Source organism: Monodon monoceros, unplaced genomic scaffold (genome assembly GCF_005190385.1).
Source record: "Monodon monoceros isolate NGI ecotype Baffin Bay Population unplaced genomic scaffold, NGI_Narwhal_1 Super_Scaffold_16, whole genome shotgun sequence".
In the NCBI taxonomy this organism is placed as follows: Eukaryota; Metazoa; Chordata; class Mammalia; order Artiodactyla; family Monodontidae; genus Monodon; species Monodon monoceros.
This window is the reverse complement of record NW_021703772.1, coordinates 25,504,442-25,528,192: the sequence shown is the minus strand read 5'-3', so window position 1 is coordinate 25,528,192 and position 23,751 is coordinate 25,504,442. Positions and strand designations below refer to the sequence as shown.

General features: G+C 35.0%; 1 protein-coding gene across 1 annotated transcript in view; it reads right to left on the bottom strand.

The window, feature by feature from the left end:
* ERBB4 (erb-b2 receptor tyrosine kinase 4) overlaps positions 1-23,751 on the bottom strand; it is a 671,873-nt gene that overhangs the window by 4,626 nt on the left and 643,496 nt on the right. Inside the window, exons 25-26 of the mRNA XM_029224991.1 lie at positions 1,421-1,468; positions 320-617 (exon numbers count right to left, since the gene is read on the bottom strand). Coding sequence (XP_029080824.1) covers positions 320-617; positions 1,421-1,468 — 346 coding nt within the window. The remainder of the gene's footprint in view (positions 1-319; positions 618-1,420; positions 1,469-23,751) is intronic.

Below are 23,751 nucleotides of genomic sequence, written 5' to 3'. Positions count from 1 at the left end.
CCTCATTCAAATATTCCAATAAAGATATGTTTAGCTCAGTGCTTCTCAAGCTTGATTATGCATAAAAATCACCTGGGGATCTTGTTAAAATGCAGATTCCTATTCAAGTGGGGCCTGAGATTCTGGTTTCTAAAAAAGCCCCTAGATGATGTGGACACTTTTGATTCAGAAAGCTTACTAGGAATAGCAGCAGCCTAAGCCTTTTGCAGATCACACATTTTACATAGGCAGATAGTTTGGCAATTTCCCTTCCATACTTTGCTTATTTTGATAGAGACAAATGTCGCGTGGCAATCATTTCTGAACATTCTGCTTGTACCTTGTTTGGGTTTGTCTCGCATAGGGGTCATGTAACCTTCTTCATCCAGCTCTCCTCGTGGGCTCCGTTCTGGGGCGAACACTGTGGGGTCGGCGCTGTACCTCTGCGTGCTGCTGTCCTCTTGGACGTGGGGTGCCACGGACTTGCGTAAGGTGCCGTTACAGCAGGAGTCATCAAAAATCTCGGCAGTAGCCCCCTGAGCAACTGGGGCTTCTGGGATAGTGCTGGTGGTGGCCCTATAGGGCATGGGCACTCCTTGTTCTGCAGCAAAACCCCCATCTCGGTACACAAACTGGTTCTGTTAATAGTAGAAACACATTTGGACCAAAGGTATTGTTAGGAATAGCTGTCAAAAATATGGATGTTAATAACCAAAAGAATATGGAAGTTTGTCTTTCAGAGTAAAGTCAGAGTTTCTTAATTGAGTTTCTCCCCCTAATAGTCAATGAGTTTGAATTAGACTAGAAACAACGAAAATTCCAATTTTTCTTATAAAATAAATAAATTGTGGGAAAACGTTTTGGAAATATATATTTTAATTTTACTAACCACCTAACACATGATCTAATAAAAAGTATTTCATGTTCCTATCCCACAACTGCCTATTTTTAATGTAAAAATTCAAAGTGAATCCTCAAGACAAATGGCAATGTCATTAACTATAGGCAGTTGCCATTAAGGACAGAAGTACAGTGATGCAGTTTGAATGGTGATGTTTCCTTATTGCCTTCTAGTCTGTGGTTACTGTGACTCTGAGTCTCTAGTATCTAACTAGAGAATCACCACTGAGATTCTGACTTTTTAGCCCAAGACCTATAATCGTGGAAGTAAAGATAACCTCTTTACCCAGAAGCATGATGTATGAGCCCAGGTAAATTCTTCAGATAAAAATCAAAAGCTACTGTTGATGCATGATATCTCAACTCTGGATTATCTACTGAGATAAAACATATCTACATAGGCAGGTACACAATCTACAGTAAATTCTTAACTCACTGTTGGCAAAGGCAAAATGAGGAAATTATGGAGAGGCAAGAGAGGAAACATGATAAGCAAAGACCAAAAATCCTAAAAGATGAAGGTTGATTGTGAAATACTTACTCCTGACATGGGGGTGTAGGCAGGAGGAGGGCTGTGTCCAATTTCACTCTAATAGGAAAGAAAAATGGAATGATGGATGTAATAAGAGGTAACATGATTGAAAAAAAAACAAAAAAGAACAGAAAAAAAAAAAAAGCCACATGAGTTGTATGAACCAAAGGGGAAAACACGCACAACAGTGACGTTTGCTAAACAGTAAAATTTTATGCACTCTGACGACAAGCAAGTTTATTTATATTTTCTGAGGATGTTGAATATTTTAATTCAATCCCTGTAAAGAAGAATTATATAGAAAAAGTAAAATTTTAAATGGATTAAAAATAAAGTTGACAATAAATGTTCTTCTGATTAACCCTGGAAGAAAGGGAAAAGCAGTAAATTAACTTGAGTTGTAAATGAGGAACCCTTTCCTTTGTTACACGTTAAATAACTGGAATGGCCACATACCAGAGCATTAACTTTCCTCTCATAGGAAGAAACTTATCTAAAAGGAGATAGAGGTGGACTTCAACTTGCCTGGAATAATTTTTGCTATCAAGTTACATTTATTTTTCACCATTTCAGCAAAGGGTCCACTTCTTAGCCTCTTTTATAAAAAGGTACATAATATTTTCTCATCAGTCTTTTTTTTTTTAAGTGAACAAAAAGCAGAAAATCTTCGAAAATCGTTTCTTTACTGGAAACATGCTTTGCATACATTAATTTTATGTATTTAGAATCAGTTGAAATTAGATTGCAATTAATAAAAAAAGACAGTCTTATGGCTTAAAACTCTAGCCTATGGGTTAAATAAAAGTCAATATAAAAATATGATAAAATATTAAGGACAACGTTCCTTATGGTAAGTACAGGGGATGTATGAACACAACCTCTGTTTCCTAGCTAAAAATTATATATATATATATATAATATCAATAATTTATTAAACACATTTCTTGAGAAACCATGGTCTATGTATGCGCCAGGCACTTTTCATAGCACTGGAAATAACGAATAATGCATATAAAAACAGTTGATTTTATGAACTTTGCATTCTCTACTTTCTGGATTTAACTGAACAGAGATGACTAAAATAAACCTGAAAGACAACATCTTGAAACATCTGTGAAACAGGGCTAAATCTTATTCCAGATCAACATTTTTATAATTTAGAGATTCATAGACTAATCTAAGAACATGGTCCCATGGAGATTAACCGTTTAATACAAATTAATAACAACTAGATAATATAGTTTTCCTTAATTAACTTAGCCTGCTGGACGAATCAAGGGACAAGCTCTGAACCCCTACACTGAATTTACATTTAAACTCTGCCCATAACTGAGTCACTTACATGATGGCATAGAAAATATTTATCTCTTTTCTTCTCTAATAACATAACTAACAACACACTGAAGACTATGACATGGAAAGTTAGATATATTTAATATGCACTGCATAGGAGGTGCTTTTGTACAATAGACAGATTGTTGTATGGTATGTTAGAAGCTCCAAGCTCCAGTCCCAATTACAAGTGATATGGTCAATCGTGAAATATCTTGGACCCTCATTTTCATCCTTGGCCTCTCTTATTCTTAATGAAGATAAAGTACAATATTATATATAGGTGAACTTTTTAAGCTCTGCACTATTATACAAATGTAGAGAATATGTGGAATTTAAATGTTCACACCTGCTAAGTCAAATGTTTAAAGTCAAGCAATCAAATTGCCAAGGCTTCTCATCAAAGAAGCATTTTAAAATGCCTACTTGTCTTCCATAGCACCTTAAATATAGGTACATTTTGCTACCTTTTAGACTGTCATAAAATAAAATTCATTTGATCATAAAATTTGAGAAATAAATTTTCCATATAGTCCAGTGATATGTAAAATAGAGGGCTGGTACAAAAATATGACACCTGCCTGCTGGAACTTTATCATATTACAACCTTGGCCTTACCCTATCATTAAAACTGGATTATTTGGCAAGCATTTAGCAAATATTTATTAAATTGCTACAGTGAAAGCACAGGAATTACGGTAGATGCTGGAGATACCATGATACACTAGGAGAGGCATGTCCAGTGGCCTTTTGTAATTTACATTGTACTATCAAACATTACCTGAGATTATTAAAAGAAAAGGTAAGAGAAAGGTGAGGCTGGAGTGAATTTATTTCAATTTCATGATTAGATATTAAAAGGCAAGGTATTCCAAAATATTCATAATCACCAGTGTTCCTTTGACCTCTTCTTTTGCAAGAGTTGCTATACTGGGTAATGTTCGATTAGAATTACGGCTGAGGAAACAGCACTGCCTGATGCACAATTAACATTTTATAAAACTTGAGAGATAAATGATCAAAAGAATAACTCACAAGTCATTCTTCATCAGGAAATACTTTATTATCTATATTCATTATCTGGGCTAGACCGCTTTCAATTGTAAAGGTGTTGTATTAAAAATAACTAGATCTCTTGCAGTCAGTCTGTTCCAAGACACAAAGTGCAGCCATGCTTTATTAGAATGGATCCGCTGTCCTTGCTTTGACAAGTCTTTCAGTCAGCAACCTGCCAACTCTGTATCTAGACACACTGCCAGAGACCATCACAGTAATAGGAGTGTCTTCATGCTTTTTCTAGTTTTCAGCATTAAAATGGAAAAAAAGCTAAACAAAATTCCCTTAGCATTCATTGTTTTTAGGGTTACTGGCTGCTTTTTATGTTTCTGTTTCCATTTTTTCCATTTGCCTTTTTTCCGTTTTCCATGATAAAAAGCACCTCATTCATATCTCCCTGGAAGGGCAATGCAGCTACAAGGGAACATCTGTGAGGCCAATTAGCTGGGCTGGAAATGTGATATAATTGTTGTTTAAATATATTTAAATTACATGTTAATCACTATGTCATAATTTATAGGCTTTGAAAATAACTTTTTGTACTTGAGAGCCAAGCCAGATTTTACTTGTTTTTGCTGTTTTTAGTTTGTAACAAGCTCTTCTCTTTCCCCACACAACCATCCCCCAGTTCCCCACGCTTGAAAAGCTGAACTTTTAATATTGGAAAGAATGACAGCTGCAAGTAAATTGGTTGAGTAAAAATTAAGATCCCCACAATCAGAATGAGCTGCAGTGACCTTAACGTTCTAAGCAGAACAAAGCAGTGCTCTCAGTTAAAAGGCTTTCATTTTTTTTTTTTTATTGTGCCACTTTCTGCTGTCTGTCAAAGCCCAGCTTTGACGATCTTCAGGAAGCAGCACTGGGTACATCTGTTCAATTAACTGGTGAGGGGATTTACTGTCAGCAGGACAAAGATAGAAAGAGGTGGGCTATGAACTGGCAGGTGACTTGGAGCTTGCTCCTGGTGGGGAAATATGTAAGGGTGATGAAGAGAGTCAAGTTTAATTTGTGGCCACAATCACTGGGACACTGTATGATTAACTCGGACCCAAATACCAGGGGTTATAGAGAAGGCAAATGTCAACAAATACATCAAATACAGTATTAAGTGCACTTTTAGATACATCACGTCCTAAAATTTACTTTTCAATTGAATGATAAAGATTTGAACCTTTGTCTTACTACATGTATTGCATTTCTCATATTTATTGTATTAATTAAAACGTATTTATTTTATATTATTCCTGGGAAATTTTTAATTGTAAACTAGATGAATTGTGTCCTGTGATATTTTTCTAAATATTATACAAATGTATCTTCTTAGGAGACAAACAAAAATACATGCCTAATGCCTAACTTCTACCTAAATTAAACATGTGCTTAATGAGAGAGGGTTGTTTTTAATCTTCAGATAATTGTTACTTGTAATATTAACTATAGGATTAAAGTTTCTAGGGCCAAGAATCACTCTAAATCCTTTTAACTAAAATGGCACATGTCTCTATAAGACGGTGCTAATCCACCAGCACTGATATATTACCTAGACACTTCCACATAGTAATTATTAAGGGTTCTCAATTTTTTATCCTCCTTGGAATATATCCTTAACACTCTGATGGGCATTTTCACATTTCACAGGTCAGGTAGCAGATAGATAAATTATTTTTTCATTTTCTTTCGTTATGTACAATTCCTGATGTATGGTTATACCTCTATATCTTTTTTACAACTAAGTTCAATATACCAGCGTTTGAGACATCTGGATTTTGAATCTTCATTTTCCATAAGGCAACCAGAAGAAAACAAGCAAAATGTGTTCATATTCCCCAAACCAGTAAGAACTGGAGAAGCCTATTGCATCTAGGCAGCTGGCTCACACACACACATGCATATGTGTGAACACATATGTTACACAAAATGTCTTTTGTCTCTTTAGATATGTGTTTATTTATTAATGTACTCATTTATTTATTTAGTTTGATTACGTGAGATGCTACTTTAAAAAAAACTTTGTTTTTACACACACAAAAAAGGTTAATGATAACGTAATAATAAATAAAAATATATTATAATGATATAAAATTATAATAAATAAATAAATTAATAATAATGACCCTATGCCCCACCTGAAGGAGTATTAACTTGTGCTTTCATTCTTTGTTCACTTTTCACTAACCCTAGAACTTAATTATAAAGTCTACTCTTTCACAGATGAATATATTACTTCTCTTAGGAAAATTGAGAAATAGCAAGGGAAACCAACATGCATTGTATACCTACCATATACCACAGACTAGAATATTTTAGGTTTTATTTATTCATATGACCTTTCAAGGTAAATATGATTATTAAAAATTATGACTCCCATTTTGAAGATAAGAAAACTGAGCCTCAAGGAAGTTAAAAGTCTTTCCCACGCACACACACAGCCACTGGCGGCTCTCTGAATCCTACATCTTTTTATTATGCCACATGTAGATTTTGACTTTAGCATTTCTATTTTGTTTGCCCTCCCTCTGCCCCTGCATAATGCCTCAACTCTTCTCTCAAATAAGATTTCATGGTTTCCCTTTCTTATGAAAAACGAATCTGAAGGAGAAATTTGAGAAATTAACTAGCCTTAGTTATAAAATACTGAAAATGCCTTACAATGTTGCCCCTCCCATCTTACTTACATTTTAATTTACTACAAGGACTTAAACAGAAAAGGAACTAAAAGTAGAATGTTAAGTGCTAATAGAAGATATATATATATATACATACACACATTATGGTTTTAGATCAACAAAAAACGACTGTTAGGGAAGAATACACACACACACACACACACACACACACATATATATATATATATATATATATATGTATCTCTTACCTGGACAAGAGCAAAAACCAACCCTGAAGAAGGAGGAGATGGTTTGACATAATGGGAGAGCACAAAGATCTTCCATGACAGCACTCTTGCTTATGGATTTATTGTTCCTAGTCCAGGACTTAGTCAATAAATTCCTCTTCTTACTCCACTAAGGGTAAGTAAGCTATTGTAACCCCAGGCAGCAGTTCCTATAGCCTTTCCAAATATTAGTAGAACAAGAAGATATTCCTTCTTAAAATATTCATGGCTAGATGAGTCAACAAAATGGGAGCTGAAAACTCCTCACTTCATACCTTTCGGTTTTAAGTGTGTTCGTATTACATGATGAAGTTGAAGAACATTATTAGCACAGTCAAAAAAGAAAGGATATAAAGAAATGTGATTTTACATTAGTGCCAACATTCCTTAGCTTCATTCAAGATAAGCAATAAGAATTCTGTCACCTTTCTTGAGGTTAGTAATCATGTAGAATTTATATCTCTTCATCCTGGGTGCAAGTTCTAAATGTATTTTTGTTTTTAGCTCTGGCAACTTTCTTTTGCATTTCCTTTGCCTCTTTATTTTGTTTACATTTCTTTTCACAAGCATGTTGTAATATCTGAACCTTTTCCTAATTATCACTTAGCTACTAGTTGACATATGTAGCTAGAAATCTAAAAAGGAGAACTTCCAGGGGGTTCCTTAAACATATTGCGACAGTTCTTTTCAGTTACAGAGTACACAGCTATTTTTCCTAATTTTTAAACTCATCCTTGAGAACATCTAGTTCAATTGCACTATCTCTGTTTGAGTCTAAATGAAATCAAGCCTTTACTATGTCCAAATTCTTAGGTACTCTAATTCTTCAGGTACATCCAAAAGTTATCTGTCTCTGTGCTTGATTGTTTTTTATCCCAATATCATGAGGATTATTTAGTGAAGACTTCTTAGTACATGAAAAATGCATTGAGGTCAGGCAAGTTTTGAAGACGAAAATACCATAGACATGGAGCAAGCAGCCACATGAGGTCCTTCTACCTCTAGGGTTACATTCTTGAACTTTTTGTCATTAAACCATGTGACTTTTAACAAATTCCTTAATCTCTTGAACCCTCAGTTTATTTAGCTCTGAAAAGAAGAATGGGGCTATGAAACAGGTAATGGGAAAGATCCCTTCCAACTATCAAATTATACGTATGTAAAATGAATATTCTGCATGAAGCCCATACCATTGATTGCTAAATATTGTAAAATGTGATTAGCATTAAAGCAAAGGCATCTTATAAACTTTTCTCACATAAATTTTTTTAAAGTGTATTAATTATTTTTTTCTTTTTTCCCTTTTCTCTAAATGGAGTATCTATGAAATACCTTAGACTATATGCAATATATGATTATGCTCTTGGGAGGCAAGACCACATTTGGATGTGACTAATGAAGATAAAATTTTGAATTGAAGTTTTATAATTTAAATTTTCCATTTTACTGATGGATACACTGATGCTCTAAGACATTAGGTTAATTTTTCAAATCACACAACTAGTTAGCAACAGTACTAGAAACAAGATTCCCTGAGTCTCCCCTTAATGTACATCCCATTATACTTACAGCCTCAAATTGGCATTAATAAATGATAAAAAGTCAGTTTTAGAGTTTTGGAGGTAAATTTGATGTTTTTCAGAAAAAAATATTTTCCTCAATAGAGCCAAAAGCATTTGCCTTAAACCATGATGGCATTTATTTACAGTTGAAATATATACTGATATATTCTTAAAGTGAATTTAATGCAGCTTTGGTTATAAGACAAATATATACATCATTTTTTTCTTATTGAATAGGCTATATGTTTATTAGACAAAAGGGATACCCTAATATTAAGTACTATAAATAAAAGCTGTCCTTATATCACTTGATTAAAAGCAGTGTTGATTAAAATGATACTTTACTTACAAAACAGATTAGCCTCCATGTAGAGAGAAAATATTATTTAAACATTCTAGCTATAAAAGCCAGTAATTATACATATGCTTATTGTCAGTTGACATATTTTCACTTTCATAGTATTTATCTCTATCTGTGTAATTAGATAATGTTTGGGAAATACAGAAATGTTTAAAAATTAAGTAATCTATAGCCGGGGTCCTCAAGCCCCGGGCCGCGGACTGGTACCGGTCTGTGGCCTGTTAGAAATCAGGCCGCACAGCAGGAGATGAGCGGTGGACGAGTGAGTGAAGCTTCATCTGCCTGCCCATGGTTCCCCGTGGCTCGAATTACCGCCTAAACCATCGCCCCTGTACCCGGTCCGTGGAAGAATTATCTTCCACAAAACCAGTCCCTGGTGCCGAAAAGGTTGGGGACTGCTGATCTATAGGGCAAAATGAAAACAAACAAACAAACAAAAAAAGTTATAGACACTCTGAATGTCATGAATGCCATTACTTTAGAATTTGAAATGCTAAGTCTTGGCCTGGGTATAATAGGTTTCCTTTTATACTATTAGCAAAGACTTACTTAAATCACAATTTGTGTGTTTGTGTGTGTGTGTGTCTGCACACATGTGCACATGTGTATATATGTATTCATGTACACATTAAGAAAATTAATTGCTTAAAACAAGATAACAAAGTTTTATTTAACTCATTCAAACTAACACATTTTCTTTTACAGGTTGTTAGCCCATTTGTGGGCTTGTTTTTGCTTTGTTTCCACTGTTTTTCACATGTGGATATTATTTATCAGCAAATGAATCGTGTTCACTGAAATACCATTTACAAAAGTTCTACTTGGAAATGTTTGTTTAGTGGTTATTCGGAGTTATTCTATTTACTTGCAAATAATAAGCAACAGTGAAATACTTTATATTTCAACCTCCTCTTTAGCAATAATCCAAGCTCTGGAAGTTTTATTATACATTCAAAATAACAATGACAGTATTTAGAGCAATCTGTGTGTGAGAATGTAAAAAATATGAAGGGCATAGTTTGTGTGTTAGGAGATGGAAAACAAATAATATAGAAAACAGAATTGCAAATTTTATAAATCTAATTTTGGTATGTAGATTTTATTCAGTGTCTTAAATGATAGGTGTTGGTAACAAGCAAACAATTTACCAAAATACAGATAACACTTTCAGTGTTCCTATCATTTCAGTGTGGATTAGGTTGGATATATCTTGTTATGCTAGTTTATGCAAACTGTTCACCAGACAAAAAGTGAATTGGTTACAATGGTTGATTTGTCCAACTACTGCTCTTTAAGCTAGCAGGTGGCACAGCTGTTGCTGTACATAAAAAGATTTCTAACAGTCCACCTGGAATTAGGACATCTGGTTTGTACGAGCTGATCTGAATAATGTACTGTGCATACTTGGGTACAGCTACTAACAGAGCAAACAGCACATGGCTCTCCCATCAGCCCAGAGCAAACACCAGTTACATTTCACAGAAGCTGGCTGCTATTTACAATTGTTCTGAGCCAAAATGAATATCAGATTAAAGGCAGTACCCCAAGAGAAAAAACCTCTCCCCGAGAGCTACTTGTTGCCCATAGTCTAAGGAGTTTTTACCATTTTCAAAAATCCCCCAAATTTGATTTTCCTGCATATAAAAAGGAAGAAGAAAAATATATAAAGGATTCCTGCATCTATTTGTGAACCACTTTGGAATTTCCTAAAATAAAAAATGACCAATACTTCTTAGTTTCCTATTTAAACCGTTTGCTGTCAAAGTCAACCTAGATTAGCCAGAACCATGGTCATAATAGTTTCCTTTCAAGTTCTAAAATGGCTAACAGTTTAATAAAAAATATGAAGAAGGAAAATAAATATAATAGACCAGAAACTGGACAGTCTAATTTAAATCTGACATGGATGCCAGAGATCACCCAATCGCTTTCTCCCTATTTTCAGCTATGGTAATAGAGATGGCAAGCGACTTTCCTCAAGGTCACGCAGCTAGTTACTAACAAGCAAAAATCAATGGGCCCAATTAGAAAAATATTTTTATGGTTTACTATGAAACAAAAATCAATCTGCTTGGTATCCTTAGATTATGTCTGCATAGCTTAGTTAGGGGCAAGCCAGGTGAAACTCTAGAGCAATGAAGTCTGATTTCTACATTTCCTTTTCAATTTCAAGCCAATGATTTTTTACTCCTCCCTGACAGACTCCAGAGCCCACTGATTCTTGTCCTGGTTCTATAAGAAATGGGACCATAACATCCTCCCATAGAAGATGTAACATTCTGAGTCAGTAACTTACACACCAAAACCTCCTCTCTTATCTACAGCCTTAGCCTCTTCTCGGGGACTGGGCTGTAGTTAGGCCAGAGGGCATCCATGTAGTCTGATTAATTTGGGGAAATTTTCTCAAATTGGTGGTAGTAGATCATAATAGCCCCACCTCAAGTAACACTGAACTATTGAGTACCAATGTGTACTCACATAATTAACTGCTGACCTGACATCTCTACTGGAATGTTCCATGGTTTTTCAAAAGTCACATTTTCAAAACTGAAATGAACATCTCCTCTCCTGACACTAAATGGAATTCTCTTATATTTTTTGTTTAGTGAATGGTATCAATAATTTATCTACTTGTGTAAGTTAAATAACTCAGTGTCATCTTTGACTTCGCCTCTATCTCACCCTTCATAAGCATCCAAAGTCTACCCATTTAAACATCTTAATACCTCAAGAATCCAACCATTTTCTCCATCCTCATTGATACTATTTTAGTTGTGGTTTTAAGGTGCCATATAATTTATCATTCTAAATGGAGATTTTGAGGATAAAAGAAAGTGCTATTAATAATTAAGCCAGGATAATAGACGTATACCAGGACTCTCTAGGGAAAACAGGCACAGCACACGTGATGAACTTAATGATGACCTAATTTCTTGACTAGACTACTGTAATAGTTTTCTAGTTGATCTCCTTGATCTTTGTCTTCCCTTTTACTCCAATCTAATATTCACATTTCATCTCCCTGCTTAAAAACCTACAAGACCCCTTCTTGCCTCAAGTCAAAACAAGTCTCAATTTCTTGTGGCATTGAAAGCTTTTGGTAGCTATGGTTCCTGCCAATTTCTCCAGCTTCATCTCTCTGCTCTCTTCTCCTATGCCTCCAGTCAAACAAAGTGCTGGCAGTTCCTCCCATGGTCCATTACCTTTGTCACCTCCAGTCTCTGCCCAGGCTCCAGCTGTTTCCTCAATGCTCTTTCTAGCTTTTTTGCCTTGATTACATATTAATTCCATGGAATGTTATCATTGCCCTGATTACATTTAGTTTTTGATTCAAAAATATCATCCAGAAACTATTCTGTGCCCCATATGAATAATTTAGCAATCATATTATAATTGTTTATTTACTTCATTGGTATGTCTTCTTTCTTAGACTGTGAGCCTATTTAGAAGAGGACTTACTTAAATTTACCATTATATCCTTGATACTTAGCACAGGCAGGGACATGGACATGGTGAATGTTTAGTAAAAGTATATTGAATCAAAGGATGGTTAGATGGAAAAGATATTTAAACCCAAAGTTTGGCTTTATTAATGAGAATCTCAGGGCCTTCAGCCAGGAAGTGGGATATGTTTTAAAGAATAAAGGATTTTAGCATTCCTTAAATTATATATTACATACACCTTATTCTGCAGATACTCAGGATGAGTCCTAAATTGAAATTGAATCCCAATACAATTATCTGAATATTATATCTTATCTAGTACACTCATTCTTCCCGTCAATTAGGTACTATTTCTGGAGGCATTGTTTAAAATCTTAATTCTAATGGCAAAAAAAAGGTATTTTTACAAATAATGAATAGTTACAGATGAAACGGATATTTCACATCTAGTTATAAAGCTTCAGCATTCTATCACTAGTATGACAACACTCACTTGAGACATCTATGTTGAGACATCTATGTATTTCCTAATGCTTTGTAGGTCTAGGAAGCTCAGCCTTCTGCTTTATCCTGAAGAATATAAATTGTTAAGTAAGAACAACAGGAAAGACAAACCCTGAGGATAAACTGCCTGTAGGTGGATGGAGAATGTAGTTTTGACCCATAAGATCAAACACAAATCACTACAAGTATCCATTTTAAGTGGTACATACCACCCACCTATATTTCTGTGCATATCACAGACACCTATAGGGAAGAGTCATTTTAAATGTTTCAAAAAGGCTTTTTAGAATAATAATGGCTAAATGGTATAGAAGATCAAAGTTATAAACAGATTAAATTCTAAATGTCTAGGAAAGGAAGAAGCTACATGAGAAGAGCACTTGATTAGGGAAGAGAACTGCCACCCAATAGCTCTGCCACTGTAGATAAATTTTCCTCAAAGCTTAGTGCCCACATTTGTAAAATGGAAATAATAATGTCTGTCTGCCCGCTTTATGAGTTTTATAAGTTCATGTTCATGGTAAATATCTTTGAAAAAAATGTGTTATATAAATGTGCAACATGATATTTTTTTCTAGTAATCAAAAAGAAAATACAGCTGAATGCTGACTTGTCCAAGTAACACTCATACAACACCATACTAAATGCTGCAAACCAAGCAAGCATATTTCTTGTATACTAGAATAAAAGTATGCAAACAGCTACCTATTTTTTATCTGTGTGATGATAGAGTTCATTTCGCAAATTTAGTATCACATGTCATTTGAAACAACTGTCAAAAGGAATTGGTGTTACTGATACAAATAAAAAATAATTTACAGGTTTCAGTTGAATATATATATGTATATATATATATATATATATATAGAGAGAGAGAGAGAGAGAGAGAGAGAGAGAGATTAGTACATCATTTAAAGTAATCATAGAACATTTCTTTGAAAATAAAAAATAATGATATGCTTTTCTTAGTAGAGCAGTAAATCAAAGCAAGACCCTTCAGAGATCTTTCAGCGCTTAGACACAGAAAGGTGCATATTAAATGTTCAATAATAAATTCCTTAAGCTGCTAAAATGAATTAACTGAATGACCTAACAGTAGAGATTATGATGAATTGAAATAAAAACTTCATTACTTTTGTTTTCTTTAGATGATGAGGGTGCTAGAGTCAAGGGAAGTCAAACGTTAGAAATTCCCATCTCTAGAGAACATGGGTTGGCCTTGATTTTCTTGAACCATTTCTACACATCCAGACAGACTCCTCATAATAAATGTCTCAGAATTCATGCTGAGGCATTGTCAACAGGCCAAGAAGTCCTCAGTCCGGAATGTGCACTTAGATTAAATTTTTTCTTCCCTGCTATCGCTGATGTTTTCAGGGAAAGCTGGCACATTAAGAGAAGCACATAGTAATATAAGAAATGTTTGAACTCTCCTACCCTGTTTGGTGGAGAGAGAATTCCTATGTGTCACCTCTTTAATAAGTTAAGATTTGAAGCATTTTATAGATTTTAAATGTATGCTAAACACTTTTAAGAAAGACATGTCTTGGAAAGAAAGTAGCTAAGTTACAGAAAAGTGCTTAGATTTGCAATCTGAAATAATTTGATAAATGACTTGGAGTTGGGGAAAATAAAATAGATTAGATTTTTCCACATATTGTATACCCCAGGCTTTTTCCCAAGGTCTACCAAACAAACAACAAAAAAAGTACTAGACAGACAAGAAAAGTCCCTAGTTTATTTCCCAGGCCACTTTGTCCTTTATTATGTACTAGCACAATTATTATTTATCATTTCTAAAGAAGGTATTAAGCCAAGGTGCAGCTATGTTCTGACAAAATAAGATATTAATACTTGATCTTATGAACATAATCAAAAAGTAGACTGTGGTTGGTTGTCTTTCATGCCATAAGTCTTAAACGCTAAACATCCCAGGCTCTCATAGGAACCTTTACTCTTTTTATTTGTAAGTATATATCCAAGAGTTTTACAAACTGTATCTATTTCATACGTGTTATCCTTTAGGATGCAAGCTCCTTAAATACATAACCAACTAGTTGTATTAGTATCTCTCTTCTTTCTCCCAAATTTACTTATCTAAATATTAAAAATATACCTAGTAGCTCAGATTTTGCCAAAAACAATGCATGAGAAGAGGATGTTTGGATCATTCTTATGACTGATCTCTTAAATTCTTATTGAAAGATAGGTAACCAAAAGCTCAGGTGAGAGCAATTAGAAATAAAATCAGCACACTGACAGCACTTTTAGGATTTTAATCCAGTCTGTTGCCATACAGAAGCATACTGAATGTCAATTATGCAGGAGGAGAAGATACTTCCAAGAGAGCTTGATGTAACCCCAGGTTGTGAATTGTTTGTTTTGAAATGCCTTCATATTTTCCTGCTTGGAAATTCTAGTCAAGAGAAGAGCAAAAACAAGTACCAAGCTCATCCTGAGCATATGGTCAGGTGAACATTCATAAAATATTTAGCAGCCCACAAATAAAATTTTTAAAAATGCTACATCATCCGCCTCCAGAAGGGAGGAAGGAAGCACAATAAATAAAGGGTTTTTTGTTATTATATTAAATTTCCGGGGTCCACCCCATCCAACTTGAGTTTCTAAATACCAGAAGCCCCAAAGGAAGTTTTCACTAAAGTGCTATTTGGAACTAGGAACACAGACATAGGAATTCTTTCTCCACCAAACAGGGTAGGAGAGTTCAAACACTACTTTACTATCGCTGATGTTTTCAGGGAAAGCTGGCACATTAAGAGAAGCACGTAGTAATGTAAGACATGTTTGAACCATCACTTACGTCAAACTTCTCATGCGGTCTCCTTTGACTCAGGAGAGAATCAGTCTTTGTTTTAGTTCACATTTTAAAAAGCAGGCACAATTTTCTCACTAGAACCAAAGCTGGCCTTGTCACTTCCCTCTTAAAAACACCAACTTGTTCAGATGACCCCAGATGCATTCTGTTTGCCCCTATTGTAACATTTTTCTCATTGCATTTTATTGCCTAGCTACTTATCTGCAAATTTCTTGAGGGCAGGACTGGATGTGCCTCTAATGGGCAACCATGGGATTAGATACATAGTAGACACTTTAATAAGTGTTTGATCAATGAATAAATGATTGAATAAATAGATGCTCTTCGATACGTGCCTGAAATAATCAGCTATTTGAGTGAGGTAAGTGAAAATTTTTGAGTCTGAATTAGTGAATAAGCAGCTACTAGTAAGACTATTCAGATAGTTCCTTAAAGATCGAAATTAACAGTTATGAGGAATTTAATGATAAATTAAAAAGTTAAAATGATTTACTAATGTATTCATCTTTTTTTTTTTTTTGCGTTACGCGGGCCTCTCACTGTTGTGGCCTCTCTCATTGCGGAGCACAGGCTCCGGACGCGCAGGTTCAGCGGCCATGGCTCACGGACCCAGCCGCTCCGCGGCATGTGGGATCTTCCCGGACCGGGGCACGAACCCGCGTCCCCTGCATCGGCAGGCGGACTCTCAACCACTGCGCCACCAGGGAAGCCCTATTCATCTCATTTTTAAAGAACTGAGTACTGAACTTATGGCAATGATAAAACAGCAAAAACAAACAAAAAAAAGTGGTCAGCAGCAGAATGAGAAGCAATGCATCATTGTGGTGAAGAGTATGGCCTCTAGGAATACAGAGCCAGGTTACCTGTTCTGTCATTTAATATCCGTGGCTCAATTTCGCCATGTACAAAACGTGATAATAATAGTAAATATCTCATAGGGTTTTCATGAGATTAAATAAACTAATAAATATTATACGGTTAATATGTTACCTGGCACATAATAAGTGATAATAGTTGTCACTTATTATTATGTATTCTGTGAGTCATCTCATATTCTTAAAAATATATGTGATCATTAGGAGTAAAAGATTGAGTTTAGTCATTTAAACTCAGGAGTAACCAATAGCTTGGTCTCTGTAACACAGAACTACAGTACCTGGCTCTAAATAAGAAGAAATTATACCAAACTCCAAATGAATCTGAATAACGTACATTTCAATGTCTCCAATATGCAAAGAATTTTAAACATTATTATTGTCTTCCAGAGAGGGAAAACAATTAAGTATGGATGTTACTACAACCCAGGAATCCCACTACTGGGCATATACCCTGACAAAATCATAATTCAAAAAGAGTCACGTACCACAATGTTCATTGCAGTTCTATTTACAATAGCCAGGGCATGGAAGCAACCTAAGTGTCCATCGACAGATGAATGGGTAAAGAAGATGTGGCACATATATACAATGGAATATTATTCAACCATAAAAAGAAATGAAATTGAGTTATTTGTAGTGAGTTGGATGGACCTAGAGTCTGTCATACAGAGTGAAGTAAGTCAGAAAGAGAAAAACAAATACCATATGCTAGCACATATATGTGGAATCTAAAAAAAAAAAAAAAGGTTCTGAAGAACGTAGGGGCAGGACAGGAATAAAGATGGAGACGTAGAGAAGGGAATTGAGGACACAGGGAGGGGGAAGGGTAAGCTGGGACAAAGTGAGAGAGTGGCATGGACATATATACACTACCAAATGTAACATAGATAGCTAGTGGGAAGCAGCCACATAGCACAGGGAGATCAGCTCCGTGCTCTGTGACCACCTAGAGGGGTGGGATAGGGAGGGTGGGAGGGAGGGAGACCCAAGAGGGAGGAGATATGAGGATATATGTATATGTATAGCTGATTCACTTTGTTATACAGCAGAAATTAACACACCATTGTAAAACAATTGTACCCCAATAAAGATGTTAAAAAAAATGAAGTATTGATACAACAACAACAAAAGTATGGATTTTACTAAACTATGTCTATAATTCTCGTTGGACAAAGCAAATGAAATTGCTTGTGAATTAAACTTCTAATTTCTTCCCCTCTCTGATTTACAGTACTTCTTTCATCACAACATAGAAAATATTTTACAGCAAGAGATACCGTCACAGTATTTGCAATTTTTTCCACAGTGGTCTACTCCTCTCTCAATTCAGCCTTTGCTCAAGTGTAATGAGAGGCTGGTCCACAGTCATTCATTTACAGTGTCTGAGTGAAAACTACAGAGCACACATTACCCTCTCTTGAGAACACTCCGATGCGCCAGAATTCCAAAGGGAAAAATGGAACTTTTCATCTGGGCAGGTGAATGACAAAAGGGACCAAAACACAAGTTGCTTGTGATGAGGGTGTGTCAAAGGCAGAAAGTGCACAAAGGAAAGCTGATGAGCGAGCCCACTCCCCGCTACCCACGACCATCTTCTCCAATCCGTTTCACGGAGCAATCAAAGGATATTCTGAACCTCCCCAAGTGCCATCAATCCTTATTGAGAAGGAAGTAGAACATCTCTCTCTCAAGCCTTTGCAGGAGTAATCATCAGAGCAAGCTGGCCTGAACAGGGAGATTTGGCAGACAAAGATGGATTTGTCAAAATAAATAAATAAATACAGACATACATAAGTTAAATAACCTTCACAAAATATGAATAGAAAGTTGATGATAATCTCCCCATTCTATTGTGTAAAGGGTAAAGAAACTCACAGTTGTGCTCTCCAGGTCTAATACAGTAAAGAATAGGCTTCTTGATGAGATGTTTCCCATAATGTACAGCAGAGCTGGGAATCTTGTGGCAATAATACTAAAAAATAACCATCTAAATGATTTAGATAAAACATTCATTAACATTCCAGATCTAAGTCTCTAAGTGGCCCCTCCCTCCTCTTTGTTTCCTTCCCTAGCTCTGATTTTCTTCTTTAGCACTTTTGAACAAAGAAGGGAAGAAGCCTCTTTTGATTGTTTAAAAAGGCTTCTTAAGCTAGCTGACAATTGCTCAAGTGTAAAATAACTTCATAAAGATCACTGAAATGTTCTTTAACACTAGACTCTCCTTAAACAAGCATATTTCTGTGGTCCCTGTTGCCTCTGTGTTGCACGGCCTGTTTGGCAGCGTCCAATTCTAGTACCCATGAAGAAGCAGCAAACAATGATGTCAACAAGCTCTTTCAGATGAATCATTATTTAATAGATGAGTCACTCATTTTGGAGTCAGAGGGCCTGACACTGGTTTGGTTCTTGAGTTACCAAGTTCTCAACCAAGTTACCAAGTCAGGGATTTCAATTACTGTGTCCTTGGGATTCTGCTGTGAAAATAAAATGCCTCCTATGTCAAAGTTCTTTGTAAACTTTAAAGCATTATTCTGCTATCTCTTATTTTTGTGAATATTCCAGGAATGAAAGTGACTCTGTTTTTATAATGTATTGCTTGTAGTGGACTTTGAACCCTCAGAGGGTAAGAAGGGGTGAGGGTACTTTTCAAAATAGTAGGCTAAAGTAAAAAAAGGTTTCATAAAGATTGTCCCAAATATTTTTTTAAAAATTAAAGAAATAAGAAATCTGTACTAACTGTGTTTTAATAGTTTGAGTAATTATTAGGCTTTTGTTTGAATGGTCAATTTACAAAATTTAATTGTTTCTTTTAACAATTTATTTTTTACAAGCACTACATTCGTATTTTAGAAAAATCATAGAATACATATTAACAGAAAGTAGGAAATAAAAGCCATGCAGCCATAAATAATCATTGTTAATATTTAGATGCATAATATTTGATGTTAGATCATATTGTATATACTACCTTGAAGCATTTTCATTAAAACTATATATTATTGGCATCTTTTCATGTCAATAAATAACTTCAATAGCATTGTTCTTCATGGTTTTATAGGCTTTTATTTATATGTTGTTTATTATTTTTCAGAGATGATATATTGATTTTCCATGTTCTTTTACCAAGTGAAGGGTGGGTGTTAAAAGTTTAGACTGTAGACAAGACAGGTCTGTGTTCAAATCTCCCTTTTTACCATACAAGCTGGAAGTCTCAGCAAAAAGGCCTTGCCTCTCTCTATGTTTGTTTCTGCCTCTGTAAAATGTAAACAGTAAATTCAGCTTACCCTTTTTGTGAAGATTTAGGGTAATAAATGCAAAAGCTCAGAGCAGAACCTAACACACAAATATGTGATCAATAAGTGATAGTTATATTTAAGTTTGTGTTTGAAAACTTTGAAACATTTGTAAAACTTGTAAGGATCCTTTTATCTTCAAGCATGTAATTACTGAGTCCCAACACTGACGTTGTTCTCCCTGTTTTTCCTTTCGATTTTGGCTCTATCAGTTCCATTTGATCCTCCTAAACCATTAACTCTTGATTACAGGGAGTCTCACAGGAGAATAAACAGAGGAGGCAAAACAGCAGCAGGCCTCTCATTGCACTCCCAGCAGGAGCCTTTTAAACCAATTGATGCTAAATCTCATTAGACTTGAAGTCAAAATCAAGATGTCCAGGGTTTGGACCAGTAAAAAAGCAGATAGAACCAATAGAGGGTTAAATGTTAGATGTGAGAGATCAGAGCATGGCTTCCCACCTCTCCCTTCAAAGTAAAGGACACGGAGCTCTGGCTTTTACCTTTCCTAGTATCAGTTTACAAACTGTAAGATGAAAGTGTTTGTACTAGAAGGTCTTTAAGACCCCAGCTCTGGCACTCTATGAATATATAACTACTTACATGTCACCTCATACTACAATGGGGCAGCTGAGTGGTGCAAATTACTACGAGTGATCTATATACTTGGATCAAGGGCAAACCACACTGGTTATATTTGTATTTGGGGAAAATCTAGTTGAAATGAGTGACTAGAGAAGGACATAAATACCAAGGGAAAGGAAGGAAAAGAAAATGGAAAATAAGAGGGAAGAAGATTATGGTGTTGGTATGGTAAGAAGAGTCAGGTGTCTGTGTGTAAATGGAAGCATGGAATTTTATGTACAGGAAATAACATATTATTATTATTTTGTATTTACTGCCAACCTCCTCTCCTTCCTTAGCTTTGAAGATGGGAAGTTCTAAATATCTTGTCACCACTTCAGCCAGGGTCAGTGGATCACTCTGATTCACCATGCTCTAGGAAACATACCACCTCTATTGTATCTGAAAGCATGCATTTATAGGCATTGGTATTTAGTTTTAATCTTTCATTTTCCAACAGAAAGAACAGATTTTCTAAAGAATAAACAACTGTAGAGGAAATCACAATGTACTATAGCAAGGAGGTGCTACCCCAAGTCCAAATCTGCTAGAAGTGATTTCTATGAAACCTGGAGATACAATTTGAGAAAGAAGTCCAAAAATGATATCTTTCTTAAGAAATTGAAAAATAATTTAATTTTGTGTGTAATTCTTAAACATAGGGTTACTATAAAAGATTTATCATTACATCTAACATGATGTCATGACCTGAACTCTATCTAAAACCCTGAGGAGTCAGGGAGAAATAAAAGAATAATAACAATGGAAAAAAGTACTTTTTTAAAGAAAAGTAAAGCTTACAAAGAGTAGTATAACTAAAACGATATAACCAGACTTTAAGAAAGTCACTGGTGGAGAAGACACTGCACAAAAAGGCATAGACATTTTGCTGATAAATTAATCATTTGACAGAATGCGGGATACCCCCAAATTAGTGGCAAATCAGAGAGATGAGAGTTATTTTTGATATCCCAATAATGTCCAAGAACTTGGGAGACTAAACAAATGCAATCTGATGTTATGTTCTTATTTAGGGGAAAAAAGAAAATAAACAAATTTACCATGCATAAGGAGAAATAGTTCTTTGTTACAACATATAAACTACCCACCCATGCCTCCAAACTAAAACAGAAAGCACCAACATGATCTGTATTTTGAAAGAGATCAAAGTAGGGAAAAGCTTGCAGCTCTGGGCAATTTTATGTGTGTGAGTAGACAGCAGTGGAAAATAAATTGCAGTGACTGGTCAACTGGAATGGCCAAGGCATTTACTAGGATAAATGTTCAAAATCCCTTCAACTGTTAGTGACAATAAGACTATATATCATATAAAGCAAAATCTAATATAATATATATCATTCAAGTTTATCCCATTGATGAAAATGAAAGGAGTACTCTCAATAGATGAGGACAAAATGAAGGAGTTAGTGCTAATAAGTGATCAGGTGCTTGAAATATTCACAGTATTGTCTTTTATTTGGTAAACCTTATATGTAGAAATTGAGCCTGTCTGAAGAAATTTTAAAAAATGTAGCTGTCAGTTAGAATGATTTTGTAGTAATTCCTGTGAAGTGATGAGGCCCTGAATTAGAGTCATGGCAGGAGAAACATAAGACAGGAATTTGAGAGCTGTTTTATAGGAAGACCAGAAAGGATTTTGCTTTTAATTGGATGATTTTAATGAAAAGCAAAAGATTTTAAAACCACATTTCAAGCCTTCATAACACTGACAAAAAATAGGAAAATTCGGAGAGAATCCATCATATCTCTTCATAACATAAAAGAGTTCTCAAACATGTGTAGTATAGAAATATTATAAAAACAAGAATTTTTTAAAAGTATAGTTAAAAACACACCTCCTTGTCTTTGTTCATGCTGGGGTTTTTGTTTGGTTTTGATTTTTGCTTTCCTTTTGATCCATTTCAGTCCCACTCTACCAAAATTCTACTTCTATTCCAAGCTAAATCCAATAATGATAGAGCCACAAATGACACTCCATAGCCTCTTTAACTGATTTGGTCTTTTTCCTACAATACCTGGCATATTGCTCTCAGAATATTATCTCCTCAAACGGAATGTGAAGTCTTTGAGGGAAGAAGATTTGTCTTTCAACTCTGTACCCTCATTGCCCAACACAGTGCCTGGCCCAAGATAAACATTCAATGTATTAATTCATTTACTCTTTCACCATAATAAACTAACAAGTTAAAAGATTACTACTTAGATAGGTAACACTTTGGGGCAAAAACTACCTAGTGATATGGAGTGTCTTAGTAAGAAGAGCTCCTTCTCCTGTCTTGATCGATAAAATTTAAAAAAACAATACCCAAGTATCATAACAAGGATACTGTTCAGGAATCCTTGACATATTTTGGAAGAAATGTAAAACCAATAACCTGAGACTACAATCATTTATCATCAAGTAGCAGCTGTTGTTAGAATTGATATTGATCCTTGGTAAATTGCAACCAGAGTAACCTTGTTATATCATCACAAAATCTTCCCACTACATCATTTAGCTATGAGACGCTTCCTTAACATGTGTCCTTAGGTTTTTCTCTTCTATAATCAATCACAAAAGGAAAAAAAAAGTTGTGTATAGAGGTAACCCAAAATGTTTTGGGGCATTTTTCAATTAAATATTTTCTAGAAGAAAATCTAATATGAATGCATAAAATAAATGATTATTTTGAAAAGTCATCCTATGAAAAGATAGTTAAAATTACAAGGAGCTCTTAAGTGATCTAGTTCAATCTTCTCAACATTGAAGTAAAGAAACTGAATCTGATTAAGTAATATGACCAAGGCTGAAGTGTCAAAAAGTTAGTTCTAAAACGTGAGATTCCTGACATCCAACTTAGTTTCTTTTATCCAATTATCATTAAGGAAATGAAAAGTGTTAGTTCCATAAGTTGTAAGAAGTTTAACAGCAACTTGAAATAAGGAACTTCCTTCCCGCAGCCTCTCTGTTATTTTAGGAATATGGCTCCCATGTGGGACTACTGAAAGCTAGACTTTATTAATTAATAGCTCTGCCTCTTATCATTTGTAAATTATCTAACCTCTCCACATATTAATTTCCTTAACTCTTAAAATGGGACATATATTATTACCTACCTCATAGAGCTTTGTGAAATTAAAGTGAAATGGTTAATTTAAAACACTTAGTATAGTACTTAGGTTATAGTAAGAACTCAAGTTTCAGCTGATATTACTATTTTTTAAATTTCATAGAATAAATCAAGGTTTTGATTTACTAAATTGTAAAGACAAACCCAATTGAAACTTTCATAGCTTCAAATGTCATTATTGAGAGTGACATCATTGTTTCTGCATTCTCATTTTGCTTGAATTTCTCCTAGTTTATGCATCATTAGGAAGCATACATAGCACAAGATCATAAATCCTACAGGGGAGGCCAAACGTGTCTTATATTTCTCTTTCCATCTTCCTTCCTTCCTTCCTTCCTTCCTTCCTTCCTCCCTTTCTCCCTTCCTTCCTTCCTTTCTCCCTTCCTTCCTTCCTTCCTTCCTTCCTTCCTTCCTTCCTTCCTTCCT